Consider the following 13,414-nt stretch of genomic DNA (forward strand, 5'->3'; position numbering starts at 1 on the left):
CAGCCTCAAGAGTAGGTCCCCGTGCCACGTCCTGTCGCAGGAGAACCTACGGCAGTACGTGGACCGCGTCTTCCACGCCATCACCGAGTCTGGGGTGAGCTGCCCGACCGTCATGTGTGACATCTTCTTCTCGCTCCGGGAGGCGGCGGCCAAGCGCTTCCAGGGTGAGGCCCCCAACATGTTCATGCCACTGAGAAATGGCCGCGGCCCGTGCAGGCTGACCCCCACCCAGGCTGACCCCTCACCGGACTAGAGCCCCAGGATCATGAATCCCAGTTCAGACGCTGGATTTTCCTGGGGTTTTGTGTCTGGGCCAGTTCACGACTGCAGGGGTCTCTAGGGCCCCCAGCCCTGGAGTTCACAGTGGTCTCAGGCAGGGCTGGGTGGGCTTAGTCGGGGTGGGAGGTGAATTCTCCTGGTATGGCACCCTCCCACACCCGGTCTTCCCAGTGGTTTATTTTTCTGGCTGGCCCTGGTCGGGTGGGAGGGGAATCTTCCTGGTATGGTCCCCCGGCCCAGTTTTCCCAGTGGTTTATTCTTGTGGCTGACCCTGGCAGGGCCCAGAGTGCTGTCAAGGCCTCTGCCTACCCACGTCTTTGAGGAGACGGGACCCCTGGGGGAGCTGCCCCTTCCTGGAACCCCCAAGCCGGGGATCCCCCAGGGACCTGGGCGTCGTGCACCCAAACCCCACTTCCCAACCTTGCTGACCCATAGGGAGGAGCTGGGTGTCTGCAACCCTGTCTCCCACAATCCTCAGGAGGTACCGTGACCCCACTGGGACCTGGGCTCTGGCGCTGCTGAGAGGCTGAGCGAGGGCTGTGCCGCCAGCTCCTCCCTCCCTCACGGAGCCCGAGCCTGGGTCCCAGTGTGTCCTGTGACCTTGAGACATCTGCAGACACCCCAGGGGGCCATGGCCCTGCAGAGCCATCCAGGCTTCTGCATCCCCTCAAACAAACACCCGTCCCCACTGCTGGTTCCCAGCACGTCAGGCAGCACATGACGAGGGGCGCAGGGGTCCCAGGGAGGCCCTTCCCAAGCACACCCCAGCCCCAGGCCCACTTTGAACAAGGAGGAAGTGAAGAGATAAACGCATCCATCTCTCGCTCAGATGAGGAGAGACCACTGCGAAATGAGTCTGTGACAGGCCAGGCACCAAAGGGGCGGCGCAATGTTGTGGTGATGAGAGGTGGAGAGAGATAGAGACAGAGAGAGAGACAGAGTGAGAGACAGAGGGAGAGAAAGAGACAGAGACAGAGTGACAGAGACAGAGAGACAGAGTGAGAGAGACAGACGGACCGACAGACAGAGGCAGTGAGAGAGACAGACGGACAGACAGATAGAGAGACAGACCTAGAGACAGAGACAGAGAAAGAAGGCGAGAGACAGACACGGGTGGAGAGAGACGCAGGACGGGCTGGATTTCCCTGTGGATCCTCCGGGGGCTGGGACATGATGTCCCCACGAGGCCACTGTGCCCCAGGGAAAGGGCGACCCCTCCTCTGTCTCCCGCAGATGACCCGGACGTCAGGTACACTGCAGTGAGCAGCTTCATCTTCCTGAGGTTCTTTGCACCAGCCATTCTCTCCCCCAACCTCTTCCAGCTCACGCCTCACCACACGGTGAGTGACCAGCCGGGAACCGCAGCCTCCTGAGCTGTCCTGGGACGCTGGCCGGGGTCAGGGCATGTGTGTGGCTGCGGGGGCTGACTGTGTGGAGTGTGGAGTGTGTGGGGAGCAGGTGTGGAGTGCGTGTGGAGTCTGGGGTGCATGTGGAGTGTGGGGTGCGTGTGGAGTGAGTGTGGAGTGTCTGGTGCATGTGGAGTGTGGGTTGCGTGTGGAGTGTGGGGTGTGAGGTGCGTGTGGGGTGTGGGGTGTGTGTGGAGTGTGGGGTGTGTGTGGAATGTGGGGTGTGCGGTGTGGGGTGCATGTGGAGTGGGGTGCATGTGGAGTGTGGGGTATCTGTAGAGTGTGGAGTGTGGGGTGCGTGTGGAGTGTGTGTGGAGTGTGGGGTGTGTGGAGTGGGTGTGGGGTGTGTGTGGAGTGTGGGGTGTGTGGAGTGTGGAGTAGGTATGGAGTGTGGGGTACATGTGGAATGGGTGTGGGGTGCATGCGGAGTGTGGGGTGCGTGTGGAGTGGGTGTGGGGTGCATGTGGAGTGTGGGGTGTGTGTGGGGTGTGGAGTGTGGGGTATGTGTGGAGTGTGGAGTGCATGTGGAGTGGGTGTGGAGTGTGGGGTGCGTGTGGGGTGTGGAGTGTGGGGTACGTGTGGAGTGGGTGTGGGGTGTGTGTGGAGTGGGTGTGGGGTGCATGTGGAGTGGGTGTGGGGTATGTGTGGAGTGTGGGGTGCGTGTGGAGTGTGGGGTATGTGTGGGGTGTGGAGTGTGGGTTATGTGTGGAGTGTGGGGTGCGTGTGGGGTGTGGGGTGTGTGTGGAGTGTGGGGTGCGTGTGGAGTGGGTGGGGAGTATGGGGTGTGTGTGGAGTGTGGGGTATCTGTAGAGTGTGGAGTGTGGGGTGCGTGTGGAGTGTGGGGTGCGTGTGGAGTGTGGGGTATCTGTAGAGTGTGGAGTGTGGGGTGCGTGTGGAGTGTGGGGTGCGTGTGGAATGTGGGGTGCGTGTGGAGTGTGGGGTGTGTGTGGAGTGTGGGGTGTGGAGTGTGGAGTGGGTGTGGAGTGTGTGTGGAGTGTGGGGTGTGTGGAGTGGGTGTGGGGTGCGTGTGGAGTGTGCGGTGCGTGTGGAGTGTGGGGTGTGTGTGGAGTGTGGGGTGCGTGTGGAGTGTGGGGTGCGTGTGGAGTGTGGGGTGTGTGTGGAGTGTGGGGTGTGGAGTGTGGAGTGGGTGTGGAGTGTGTGTGGAGTGTGGGGTGTGTGGAGTGGGTGTGGGGTGCGTGTGGAGTGTGCGGTGCGTGTGGAGTGTGGGGTGTGTGTGGAGTGTGGAGTGCATGTGGAGTGGGTGTGGAGTGTGGGGTACGTGTGGAGTGGGTGTGGGGTGCATGTGGAGTGGGTGTGGGTTATGTGTGGAGTGTGGGGTGCGTGTGGAGTGTGGGGTACGTGTGGAGTGGGTGTGGGGTGCGTGTGGAGTGGGTGTGGGGTATGTGTGGAGTGTGGGGTGCGTGTGGAGTGTGGGGTGTGTGTGGAGTGGGTGTGGGGTGCATGTGGAGTGGGTGTGGGGTATGTGTGGAGTGTGGGGTGCGTGTGGAGTGTGGGGTATGTGTGGGGTGTGGAGTGTGGGTTATGTGTGGAGTGTGGGGTGCGTGTGGAGTGTGGGGTGCGTGTGAAGTGTGGGGTGCGTGTGGAGTGGGTGGGGAGTATGGGGTGCGTGTGGAGTGTGGGGTATGTGTGGGGTGTGGAGTGTGGGTTATGTGTGGAGTGTGGGGTGCGTGTGGAGTGTGGGGTGCGTGTGGAGTATGGGGTGCGTGTGGAGTGGGTGTGGAGTGTGGGGTGCGTGTGGAGTGGGTGTGGAGTGTGGGGTGCATGTGGAGTGGGGTGCGTGTGGAGTGTGGGGTGCGTGTAGAGTGGGTGTGGAGTGTGGGGTGCGTGTGGAGTGTGGGGTGCATGTGGAGTGGGTGTGGAGTGTGGGGTGCATGTGGAGTGGGGTGCGTGTGGAGTGGGTGTGGAGTGGGGTGCTTCTGAAGTGTGGAGTGCGTGTGGAGTGGGTGTGGAGTGTGGGGTGCGTGTGGAGTGTGGGGTGCGTGTGGAGTGGGTGTGGAGTGTGGGGTGCGTGTGGAGTGTGGGGTGCGTGTGGAGTGTGGGGTGCGTGTGGAGTGGGTGTGGAGTGTGGGGTGCGTGTGGAGTGTGGGGTGCGTGTGGAGTGGGTGTGGAGTGTGGGGTGCGTGTGGAGTGTGGGGTGCGTGTGGAGTATGGGGTGCGTGTGGAGTGGGTGTGGAGTGTGGGGTGCGTGTGGAGTGGGTGTGGAGTGTGGGGTGCATGTGGAGTGGGGTGCGTGTGGAGTGTGGGGTGCGTGTAGAGTGGGTGTGGAGTGGGGTGCATGTGGAGTGTGGGGTGCGTGTGGAGTGGATGTGGAGTGGGGTGCGTGTGGAGTGTGGGGTTCGTGTGGAGTGGGTGTGGGGTGCATGTGGAGTGTGGGGTGCGTGTGGAGTGGGTGTGGAGTGTGGGGTGCGTGTGGAGTGTGGGGTGCATGTGGAGTGGGTGTGGAGTGTGGGGTGCGTGTGGAGTGTGGGATGCATGTGGAGTGGGTGTGGAGTGGGGTGTGTGTTGAGTGTGGGGTGCGTGTGGAGTGGGTGTGGAGTGTGGGGTGCGTGTGGAGTGGGTGTGGAGTGGGGTGCGTGTCGAGTGTGGGGTGCGTGTGGAGTGGGTGTGGAGTGGGGTGCGTGTGGAGTGTGGGGTGCGTGTGGAGTGGGTGTGGAGTGTGGGATGCGTGTGGAGTGTGGGGTGCATGCAGAACCCGTGTGGAGTGTGGAGCGTGTGGGGAGTGCGTGCGGAGCGTGTGTTGACGCTCCAGGTCCTAGAACCTCCTCGTTGTGGGTCATTCACTGACCTTTCTGTTTCAGCCGTCGTACGTTCTGGGGGAATGGAGATACCTTCACAAAGCAGTGGACGGTTGGGCCAGGGTTTTTGCTGCTGGTCACCTCTGTGCTCTCCCTCCCCTGCCCATCACATGTGGAGTATTGATGATGGACTGGTTGACGTGTCACCCACTTATTGAGTCAACAGATCCCTGTTCAACGCCCGCTTGCGCCAGGCCCCTACGTGGTTTCTGGGGCTGTGGCGCTCAGGGTGCGGGATCTGGGGTGATCGTGTTGCATGAGCCGGTGTGGCAGAGCTGGGAGGAGCTGGCCAGGGTGAGGGACGTGAGGGATGGCCCATTACCTGGCGCTTTTTTTTTCTTGAGATGGAGTCCCACTGTGTCACCCAGGCTGGGGTGCAGTGGTGTGATCTCGGCTCGCTACAATCTCCACTTCCTGGGTTTAAGCAATTCTTCTGCCTCAGCCTCCTGAGTAGCTGGAATTACAGGCGTGTGCTAGCATGCCTGGCTAATTTTTTGTATTTTTAGTAGAGACGGGGTTTCACTATGTTGGCCAGGCTGATCTTGGACCCCTGACCTCGCGTGATCCACCTGCTTTGGCCTCCTGCAGTGCTGTGGTTACAGGCATGAGCCACCGCACCTGGCCCCGGCACTTCTGTGTTGGCCTTCAAACCCCATGAAGGCTGAGATGAGCCCCAGGCAGGGCCAAGAGACTCAGCGCCCCACAGCGGTGACCCCGATGCCTTCTGCTGTGAGATGCACCCTGCACGCTGGGCCATGAGGGTGGGTCCCTATGGTGCCCTCCAACGTTGCCTGTGGGATGTTCTCAGCGGCTCCTGGGACTGTGGGGCACCACCCCTCCCGTCCTGTGTCCGCTCTTGCTCCATAGCTCACTCATCAGCCACAGCGGCTCTGCGGTGACGCCTGCATCTCATCCTCGGTGATTCTGGGGCAGTCGCAGCATTTCTGTGAAGCTGGCACAGACCTTTCTCCTTCCCACCTCCCCAGGACCCCCAGACATCCAGGACACTGACACTCATCTCCAAGACCGTGCAGACCCTCGGCAGCCTGTCCAAGTCCAAGTCTGTGAGTCTCTCCTTCAGTTTCTAAGGATAACTGATTCTTTTCTTTTTTCAGAAAATAGGCATGAAAAACCTCCCACATTAGAGAGAGTTGTAAGGTAAAAATCAACAGTAAAAGCCGGCACCACATCCCCTCCTGACGCCCAGGACGCAAGCGCTCAGGTCCCAGCCACCTCCCCTCTTCTGAAGTAAATCCCGTGTCTTTTCCGGGAGCCTGTGGCTTGTTGCTGGTCCTGTGGCAGGGGCCGCAGGCGTATCTGACCCGTCAGGTGTAGGAGCAGCTGAGTGGGCTGGGCAGGTGGCCTGACCTAGGGCCTCCCGTGCGTCCTCCACCTGCGTTCACTTCCTGCCAATGCAGCAGCCACTTCCTCCCAATGTGGCCGCCTCCTCCCACCCCCACAACCCTCCTCCCCTCGCAGCCCCCTCCTCCCCATGAGGCCCCCTCCTCCCCACACAGCCATCTCCCCATGCACACCCTCCTCCTCACGCAGTGCCCCCTTTCCATGCAGGACCCTCCTCCTCACACACACCCGCCTCCTCACACGGCGGCCCCTCCCTACTCAGTACCCCTTCCCCACGCGGCCCCCTCCTCCCCACTCAGTGCCCCTCCCCATGCGGCACCTCCTCCGTAGCCCCTCTTGCCCTGTGGATATGAACTGCTGTCTCCCACCCTGTCCCCTCAGACCAGATGCAATGCCGCTGGGCCAGGGTCTCTCAAGCGTCTGCCCTGTTTTCCCCTAAGAACACCTGTGTGTGACTCAGTTTGGGGAGATCAAAGGCTGACAGTTGCAGGGTCCTGGGGGCAGTGCTCACAGTGGGGGCTGAGGCTGTCTCTGCAGGAGCCCAGCCAGGGCAGGATGAGGCCTTCGGGTGCCCTCAGGGCTCCGGCTGGAGAGGGCTGGGCCGTGGTGCAGAGACATCCCTGGCCTCCTGGTTCCCTGTTCTTGGTGGGGCCTGGGTAGAAGTGAGGGCTTTGGGGAGCAGGGCCCCCACTGAAGGAGCAGCCCCCTCGGGGAAGACGTTGGGTTTCTCTGAGTCCCAGCGAATGAAGACATGCCGTGCCCACAGGCAGGCTGAGGTGCGCTGATGGCTCTTCACCATCCAGGCCCCGAGCTGGGGGCTGGAAACTCCGTAACAGGCACCTGTGATTCCTCCAAGGTCTGCCCCAAACCCACCTCATTTCACAGCCAGGGAACCGTGCAGTGGCCTCAGCATGGAAGCGACAGGAACTGGGGGTCGAGCCTCAAGAATGGTGGCTATGAAGGCATTCCCCAGAATTCCTGGGGTGCCTCCCTTCCCCACATGACAGAGCTCCCTGCCCCCTCTTCCCACTTCGGAGTGGCCCTTGTGCCTCGGCGAGACACGGGTATGGTGGCTTTGGGACCCTGGCCTGTGGCTGCAGCTTCCCAGGCAGCCTCATCTGCCCCCAGAGTAGCTCTTCCTGAGCCTGGGACGCAGATGTGAGGGATGCCAGGGCAGGGATGGAGTCACTGATGCCAAAGGGCTCTGGAGGCAACATGGGCATGCATGCGATTTCTGCTGTTCGTCCTCCAGGCTGCCCTGCAAACGCCTGGGTCTTCGAGTGTTTATCCTCATTTAGGCTTGAATAATTCTTGCCTCTAGATTTTTCGGATCTAGGCTGTGAGCCGAGGTGCTTGAGGCTGTCTTCAAGTGATCTCCGTTTCATTTTAGGCGAGTTTTAAGGAGTCCTACATGGCTACGTTTTATGAGTTCTTCAATGAGCAGAAATACGCTGATGCGGTGAAAAACGTAAGTACTGCCTCTCTCCGACAGCCCGTGCTGTGCCGGAGAGACAGAGCTGCTCTTTTACAATTTAGACAAAGCCCATGTGACACAGACTTGGCCTTCGACGGTTTAAACTGTCAGGGCATTCGGTCCATCCACAGTGCTGCCCAAACAGCCCGCCCCGAGCCTGGGATGCCGCCTTCTCTCGAAGTCTGTAAACTCTGTGGCCTGACCGCCTGGGACCAACGTGGGGCGCTCACCTGTCCCGCTCTGTCTGAGCGCCCAGCTGAGGGCATGTCCCACCTTGGGGTGTGTGGCGGCCGGGCTCATTCCCGGCTGCAGTCCTGGAGCCCTGGGGCCCACACCCACTATCAGGAATGCCATGCATGGGAGAACACCCAGACCCCAGGGCTCTGCTCCTCCTGCTGTCCAGAAGCAATCTCAGCGTCTCTCAATGGAAATGGCATCGAAGGGGCATGATGAGCTTGGAGCTGTCAGGGACAGACAGGGTCCAAAGAAGTCACGGGGCGGCAGGGCTGTGTGGAGTGCAAGCCCCTGCCAGGGAGGCCAGGCCGGTGGCTAGAGGGGAGGCGTCCCCCAGGAAGCTGGTGAGATCCGGGTGGGCCTGAGCCTCCTCGCTGCTCAAGCCCTGGATTCCCCCATGAGAGTCGCCCCTGGGTGGCCTCTGCAGATGCAGGTTGATCTTCAGGCGTTTTGCCTGAGCTGGCCTCACCACCTGCTGCCTCTCACCTGAGACCTCCCTGGCAGAACAGGGGCTAGGGCGGCACAGTGGGGAGCAGAGGCCCCACTGCCCTCAGGGAAGGACTCACTTCCCCACCTTCTGTCTCCGCCTGTGTCGGAAAGGAGGTCCTGGCCTCTGATGCCGTTGTGCCAGGAGAGCCGCGCACATCTGGCATGTGGCTCCCTCCCAGTGACCCCATTTCTTCCTACTCTAGTTCTTGGATCTGATTTCATCCTCGGGAAGAAGAGACCCCAAGAGTGTTGAACAGCCCATCCTGCTTAAAGAAGGGTAAGGTGGCATCTGGCAGGGCAGGAGGGGAGAAATGGATAGGGGCCCTCATTCCCCAGGGCACCAAGCACATTCTGGAAGATTCCCCGGGTCAGAGCAGCCTCCTCCCTCGCTGGCAGGCAGCCTGGAGCTGGGGCTTTGGCCCCTGGCAGCAGCACAGCCTCCTGTGTGTCCGCTGGGACTCACCGGGAGGTACCTGGGACCTGGCCTCTGCCTGTGCCCAGCCAGTCGGTGGAGGGTGGTGAGAGGAGTCAGCTGAGTTACCAGCCATCAAGATACTTGCACCACTGGCAGCCTCATCCACACCCGCACCTGGGGCTGGCTTCCCTCAGGGCTCCCGAGGGCTCTTTGGTCAGAGGGGACGGCCTGGGACCTGTCCGCTGCCTTCTTGGTGCCCTTGGAGGCAAGTGTTTGTGCTCCACGGCTGCTGGTGTCCACAGCACAGGCCCGTCCACCTTCGGCCTCTACCTGGTGGCCCCTGGAGCATCAGAGCCCACCACCCTTCCTTGTGTAAATACTGACATCTGCCAATTCCACCCACCCCGTCCTGTGGCCCAGCTTCCGCTCCCAGTTGGGGCTGCAGTCCGCTAGGCACGGCCCATGTTCCTGTTTGTCATGTGTTTGCATAAACGTCAGGGGCAAACACACCATTCGCTGCATGGGTGTGTTGTGCAGTGCCAGCGCCGGGGCTGCCAGTGCAGTCGTCACCTGAGCGGCTGCTTTGTGCTGACAGAGTGGTTTCTCGTCCCTCTCCGGCTGCCGTCTCCCACCTTTCCAAGGCTTCAGCATCTGTGATTCCAAACACTCCACGTCCAGAGCCCCCCAACCCCATGTTTCGCTCCCACGTACCAGTGAGAAGCTGAATCCCTAAAGCAGTGCCAGACACCCAGGGTGTTTGGCTCTTCATTTCTGAGTCGTCTCCCTCAAGGTAACAACCTCTACCTCCGTCCATGTTGCTGGAAAACTAAGATTTCATTCCTCTTGACAGTGGAGTGTGTCGTGGTATATTTATGCCCCACTTTCTCTATGCAGTCGTCCATTGGTGGACACGTGCATGGATTCCGAGTCTGTGCTGTTGTGAGTAGTTCAGTGCTAAAGGTACGCATGCAGGTGTCTTTTTGGTACAGTCGCTCTTCCTTTGTGTGGGGGCCCTGTGTGGGATTGCTGGATTGAACGGCAGTTCTGCTTTTAGCTCCTTGAGAAGTCTCCGTGCATGTTCCTTGAGCACTGCGCTAATTTCCATTCCCACCAGCGTGCGAGCACTCGTCCTCCACGTCCCTGACAGCGTCTGTTATTCGTCCACGTTTATTTAGTTGCAGCTGTTCTGCCTGGTGTGAGCCGGGGTCACAGGCAGCTCTGTTGGGCCTGGTGTGAGCCGGGGTCACAGGCAGCTCTGTTGGGCCTGGTGTGAGCCGAGGTTGCAGGCAGCTCTGTTGGGCCTGGCGTGAGCCGGGGTCACAGGCAGCTCCATTCTGCCTGGCGTGAGCCGGGGTCACAGGCAGCTCCATTCTGCCTGGCGTGAGCCGGGGTCACAGGCAGCTCTGTTGGGCCTGGCGTGAGCCGGGGTCACAGGCAGCTCCATTCTGCCTGGTGTGAGCCGGGGTCACAGGCAGCTCTGTTGGGCCTGGCGTGAGCCGGGGTCACAGGCAGCTCCATTCTGCCTGGTGTGAGCCGGGGTCACAGGCAGCTCCATTCTGCCTGGTGTGAGCTGGGGTCACAGGCAGCTCTGTTGGGCCTGGCATGAGCCGGGGTCACAGGCAGCTCCATTCTGCCTGGTGTGAGCCGGGGTCACAGGCAGCTCTGTTGGGCCTGGTGTGAGCCTAGGTTGCAGGCAGCTCTGTTGGGCCTGGTGTGAGCTGGGGTCACAGGCAGCTCCATTCTGCCTGGCGTGAGCCGGGGTCACAGGCAGCTCTGTTTCTCATTGCTTAGGTGATGAGCCAGGCTGGGCTTTATGTTGTATGCTTGTTGGACATTTGTTTTCTTTTGAAAAATGTCTATTCCTGTCCTTTGGCCACTTTTAAGTGGGTTATTTTTTATTTTTATTTTTTTGTTGAGTTCCTTCTAAATTGTGGCTATTAGTCCATTGTTGGATCCGTGATTTGCAAATATCCTCCCTTTCTATGGGTTGTCTGTTTGCTCTGCTGGGTATTTATTTTGCTGTGCAGAAGCTGTTTAGTTTAATTAAGTCCCATTTGTCTATTTTTGTGGATACTGTCTCTGCTCAAACGTGGATCATCCATGGGTCACTGCTGGACCACACCCTCATGGCAGCAATACCCCCGTTGCTGTTTTTCTTTTAACTTAGTCATATATTAACCAATAACATTAGTAATACACACATTACGTAAGTTCACAACATTCAAAGCAACAAATACTCATCCTGTAATCCCTAAAGCAATGCAGAACACCAGGGCTTGGGTGCCTGACGCTGAGAAGCTGCTATAGATGCCAGAGGTTCAAGGACAGGTGCCTCCCGGAGGCCCCAAACGCAGCTGAGACTCTACCAGCTCCTTCCAGCGGCTGTGCCACATGCAACTCATGCCAAGCTTTTCGTCCACCAGGACCCTGAGTTTCCCGCCCCCGAATCAGCCTCTCCTCCAGCACCTCAGCTCCGTCACATCCCCAGACCCAGAGCCACCCTTAGTGTGCACGTGCAGGGCCACCCCGGCACCTCAGTTCCGCGGTCTCAGCTGGGGTGGCAAGCATGTCTTGCGTGTTCCTCCAGGTGTGGAGCTGGTGAAGACCGTGTTTCCCGAGGGCTCCCTCCACACTGAGACGCTCCCAGCCTCTGCCGTCTGTTGGTTCTGTGTGCCCTCACCCAATGGGACACAGGAACAGCGCCTCCACAGCGCAGGGTGTGTTTGCTGAGCTGAGTCAGTGGTGCCTGCTTGGGCCGAGCTCTTTCAGCCCGAGGCTTCTGGCTCAGCCGCGGCTCCCGCCTCCACACGTGATGGTCCCAGTTAGAAAACCGACTCCTTGCCGGGCGCGGTGGCTCAAGCCTGTAGTCCCAGCACTTTGGGAGGCCGAGGCGGGTGGATCACGAGGTCGATAGATCGAGACCATCCTGGTCAACATGGTGAAACCCCGTCTCTACTAAAGATACAAAAAATTAGCTGGGCATGGTGGCGCTTGCCTGTAATCCCAGCTACTCAGGAGGCTGAGACAGGAGAATTGCCTGAACCCAGGAGGCGGAGGTTGCGGTGAGCCGAGATCGCGCCATTGCACTCCAGCCTGGGTAACAAGAGCGAAACTCCATCTCAAAAAAAAAAAAAAAAAAAAAACCCGACTCCTTGAGATCCAGGTGCCCTGACCAGGGCCGTGCAGTGAGGAGCCACCGCCTTCTCTCCGCTCAGAGCTGCCATGACCTAGAAAAACCTGCTTCATACGTGAAATTCACATGCAGCCTCATCCAGTGAAGGCCCTCAGAAAGCTGGGGCTCTTAAAAAAATCCTAAAGTCAAACACATGTATAACAAGACTACTCCTCAAATCCAACTGCTGTGTGGTCCAGAGTCTTCTCAGGGGCGTCCTCCTGCCCTCGAGGGGCCAAGCTCCCTGTGGAGCTCCCGATCCCACCCCACCCCTATCCACCGGGCGGCCCCACACTGCCTGTCCCACTGGTCCTCAGCAGCCTCCTGGGCTGACTTCCTGCCTGCGGCTCCCTGGAGCTCGCAGCCTTCTGCATCCACTGGCTGTGAACGGTGCCGTCTGGCGTCTCCTGGGGCTTCTGGAGTCCATAGCTCTCTGGCCACATCTGGCTCCCCCTCACCTCGCCACCGTCTCCCCGCGTGCTCCTTTAAATGGAGTCTCACCTCCCCTCACCTCCTCGCGGTCTCCGTGAGTGCTCCTTTAAGTGGAGTTCTGTCTCCCTCCCCCAACCTCCCTGCCATCGCTCTTGGTGAATCGGGCTCCGCCTCCACCTCTGGCCTCCAGTCACCCTGGCCGCCTTCTTCTCCAGCTCAGCGCGGGTTCTGGTCTGGGACCCTCATCCAGCGATGAAAGCCAAGCCTCAGAGGGCCCTGGGCTGCCAGGAGGGCATTTGAGGTCCCTGCCTGGGGCCAGACCTGGGGTCCTCCTCGCTGAGGCCTTGCATCCTCAGTGGCCGTCCCCTCTCCTGCTTCCCACATTTCCTGAGGACGCAGCCCGGCGGTGCCTTCCCACACTGAGGCTGGCCCTGAGGGAGGCGAGTTTGGTCTGGCGCAGGCGCCACGGGTGACTCCTGCTGCACCACGGGCGTGGGTTTTGTTGCCGAGTGTCGTCCACTGCCTGTCCTGGCCCCGAGCCGGCGACTGCACGTCCGCTGTGGGAGCATCGAGTTGGTATTTCTGGTGGCAGCACCGCTGTTGAAAGTTCAGTGTGGGAGGTGAGAGGACGGAGATCTCCCAGAACCTGGCACCATCACCACTGGGTGATTCGAAGCTAACGCAGTCAGCGCTGAACTTTTCCAAGGAGAGGCATTGCCTTCCAATTTTTTAATCTCATCACTCGGAGTAATAAGATATTGAAAATTCACCATCTGCCTCAGGTCTAGGAACACAGAAAGTGGGGAGTGTGGTTCACGCCTCTGCAGGGAGGAGGCCGAGGCCGCACAGTCCCGCCCCATGCTCTTCACACAGGTTCATGATCAAGCGGGCACAAGGACGGAAGCGCTTTGGGATGAAGAATTTTAAGAAGAGATGGTTTCGCTTGACCAACCATGAATTTACCTACCACAAAAGCAAAGGTAAGGAGCAAGGCCGCTTTCTCTGGCTCCCGCCGGAGCATGCCCCAGGACTGACATCTGCTTCTCAAGGTAGGGGGAGCCAAGGGGAGGGAAGATGGGGTGCTGCAGGCAGAGGCTGGCTGTCGTGAGCCGGAGCCCTCTGCTTCCGGCTGTCCCTTCAAAGATCCCTGGAAGGTCTTTCGGACCTGCTGTCAGAAAGGTGAGGAAACCCAGCCTGCAGGAAACCAGCCTTCCCAGAGAACCAGTAAACACAGAGCCTGCATCAGCAAGGCCCTTTCCCCTCCACTGTCCCTGCTTCCTCCGGTCTCTGTCACGGCCACGGAGCCGCTCCCCCGAGGTGGACAGAGCTTCCCAC

The 13,414-nt window shown here is 59.9% G+C and overlaps 1 protein-coding gene across 5 annotated transcripts in view; it reads left to right on the forward strand.

The window, feature by feature from the left end:
* RASA3 (RAS p21 protein activator 3) overlaps positions 1 to 13,414 on the forward strand; it is a 137,129-nt gene that overhangs the window by 106,198 nt on the left and 17,517 nt on the right. For all 5 annotated transcript variants that reach the window (XM_074387374.1, XM_074387377.1, XM_074387376.1 and 2 more), the window contains exons 14-19: positions 41 to 164; positions 1,513 to 1,619; positions 5,488 to 5,565; positions 7,254 to 7,331; positions 8,264 to 8,337; positions 12,953 to 13,059. In XM_074387374.1, the coding sequence (XP_074243475.1) occupies positions 41 to 164; positions 1,513 to 1,619; positions 5,488 to 5,565; positions 7,254 to 7,331; positions 8,264 to 8,337; positions 12,953 to 13,059 (568 nt within the window). The remainder of the gene's footprint in view (positions 1 to 40; positions 165 to 1,512; positions 1,620 to 5,487; positions 5,566 to 7,253; positions 7,332 to 8,263; positions 8,338 to 12,952; positions 13,060 to 13,414) is intronic.

Source organism: Saimiri boliviensis, chromosome 16, assembly GCF_048565385.1.
Source record: "Saimiri boliviensis isolate mSaiBol1 chromosome 16, mSaiBol1.pri, whole genome shotgun sequence".
In the NCBI taxonomy this organism is placed as follows: domain Eukaryota; kingdom Metazoa; phylum Chordata; class Mammalia; order Primates; family Cebidae; genus Saimiri; species Saimiri boliviensis.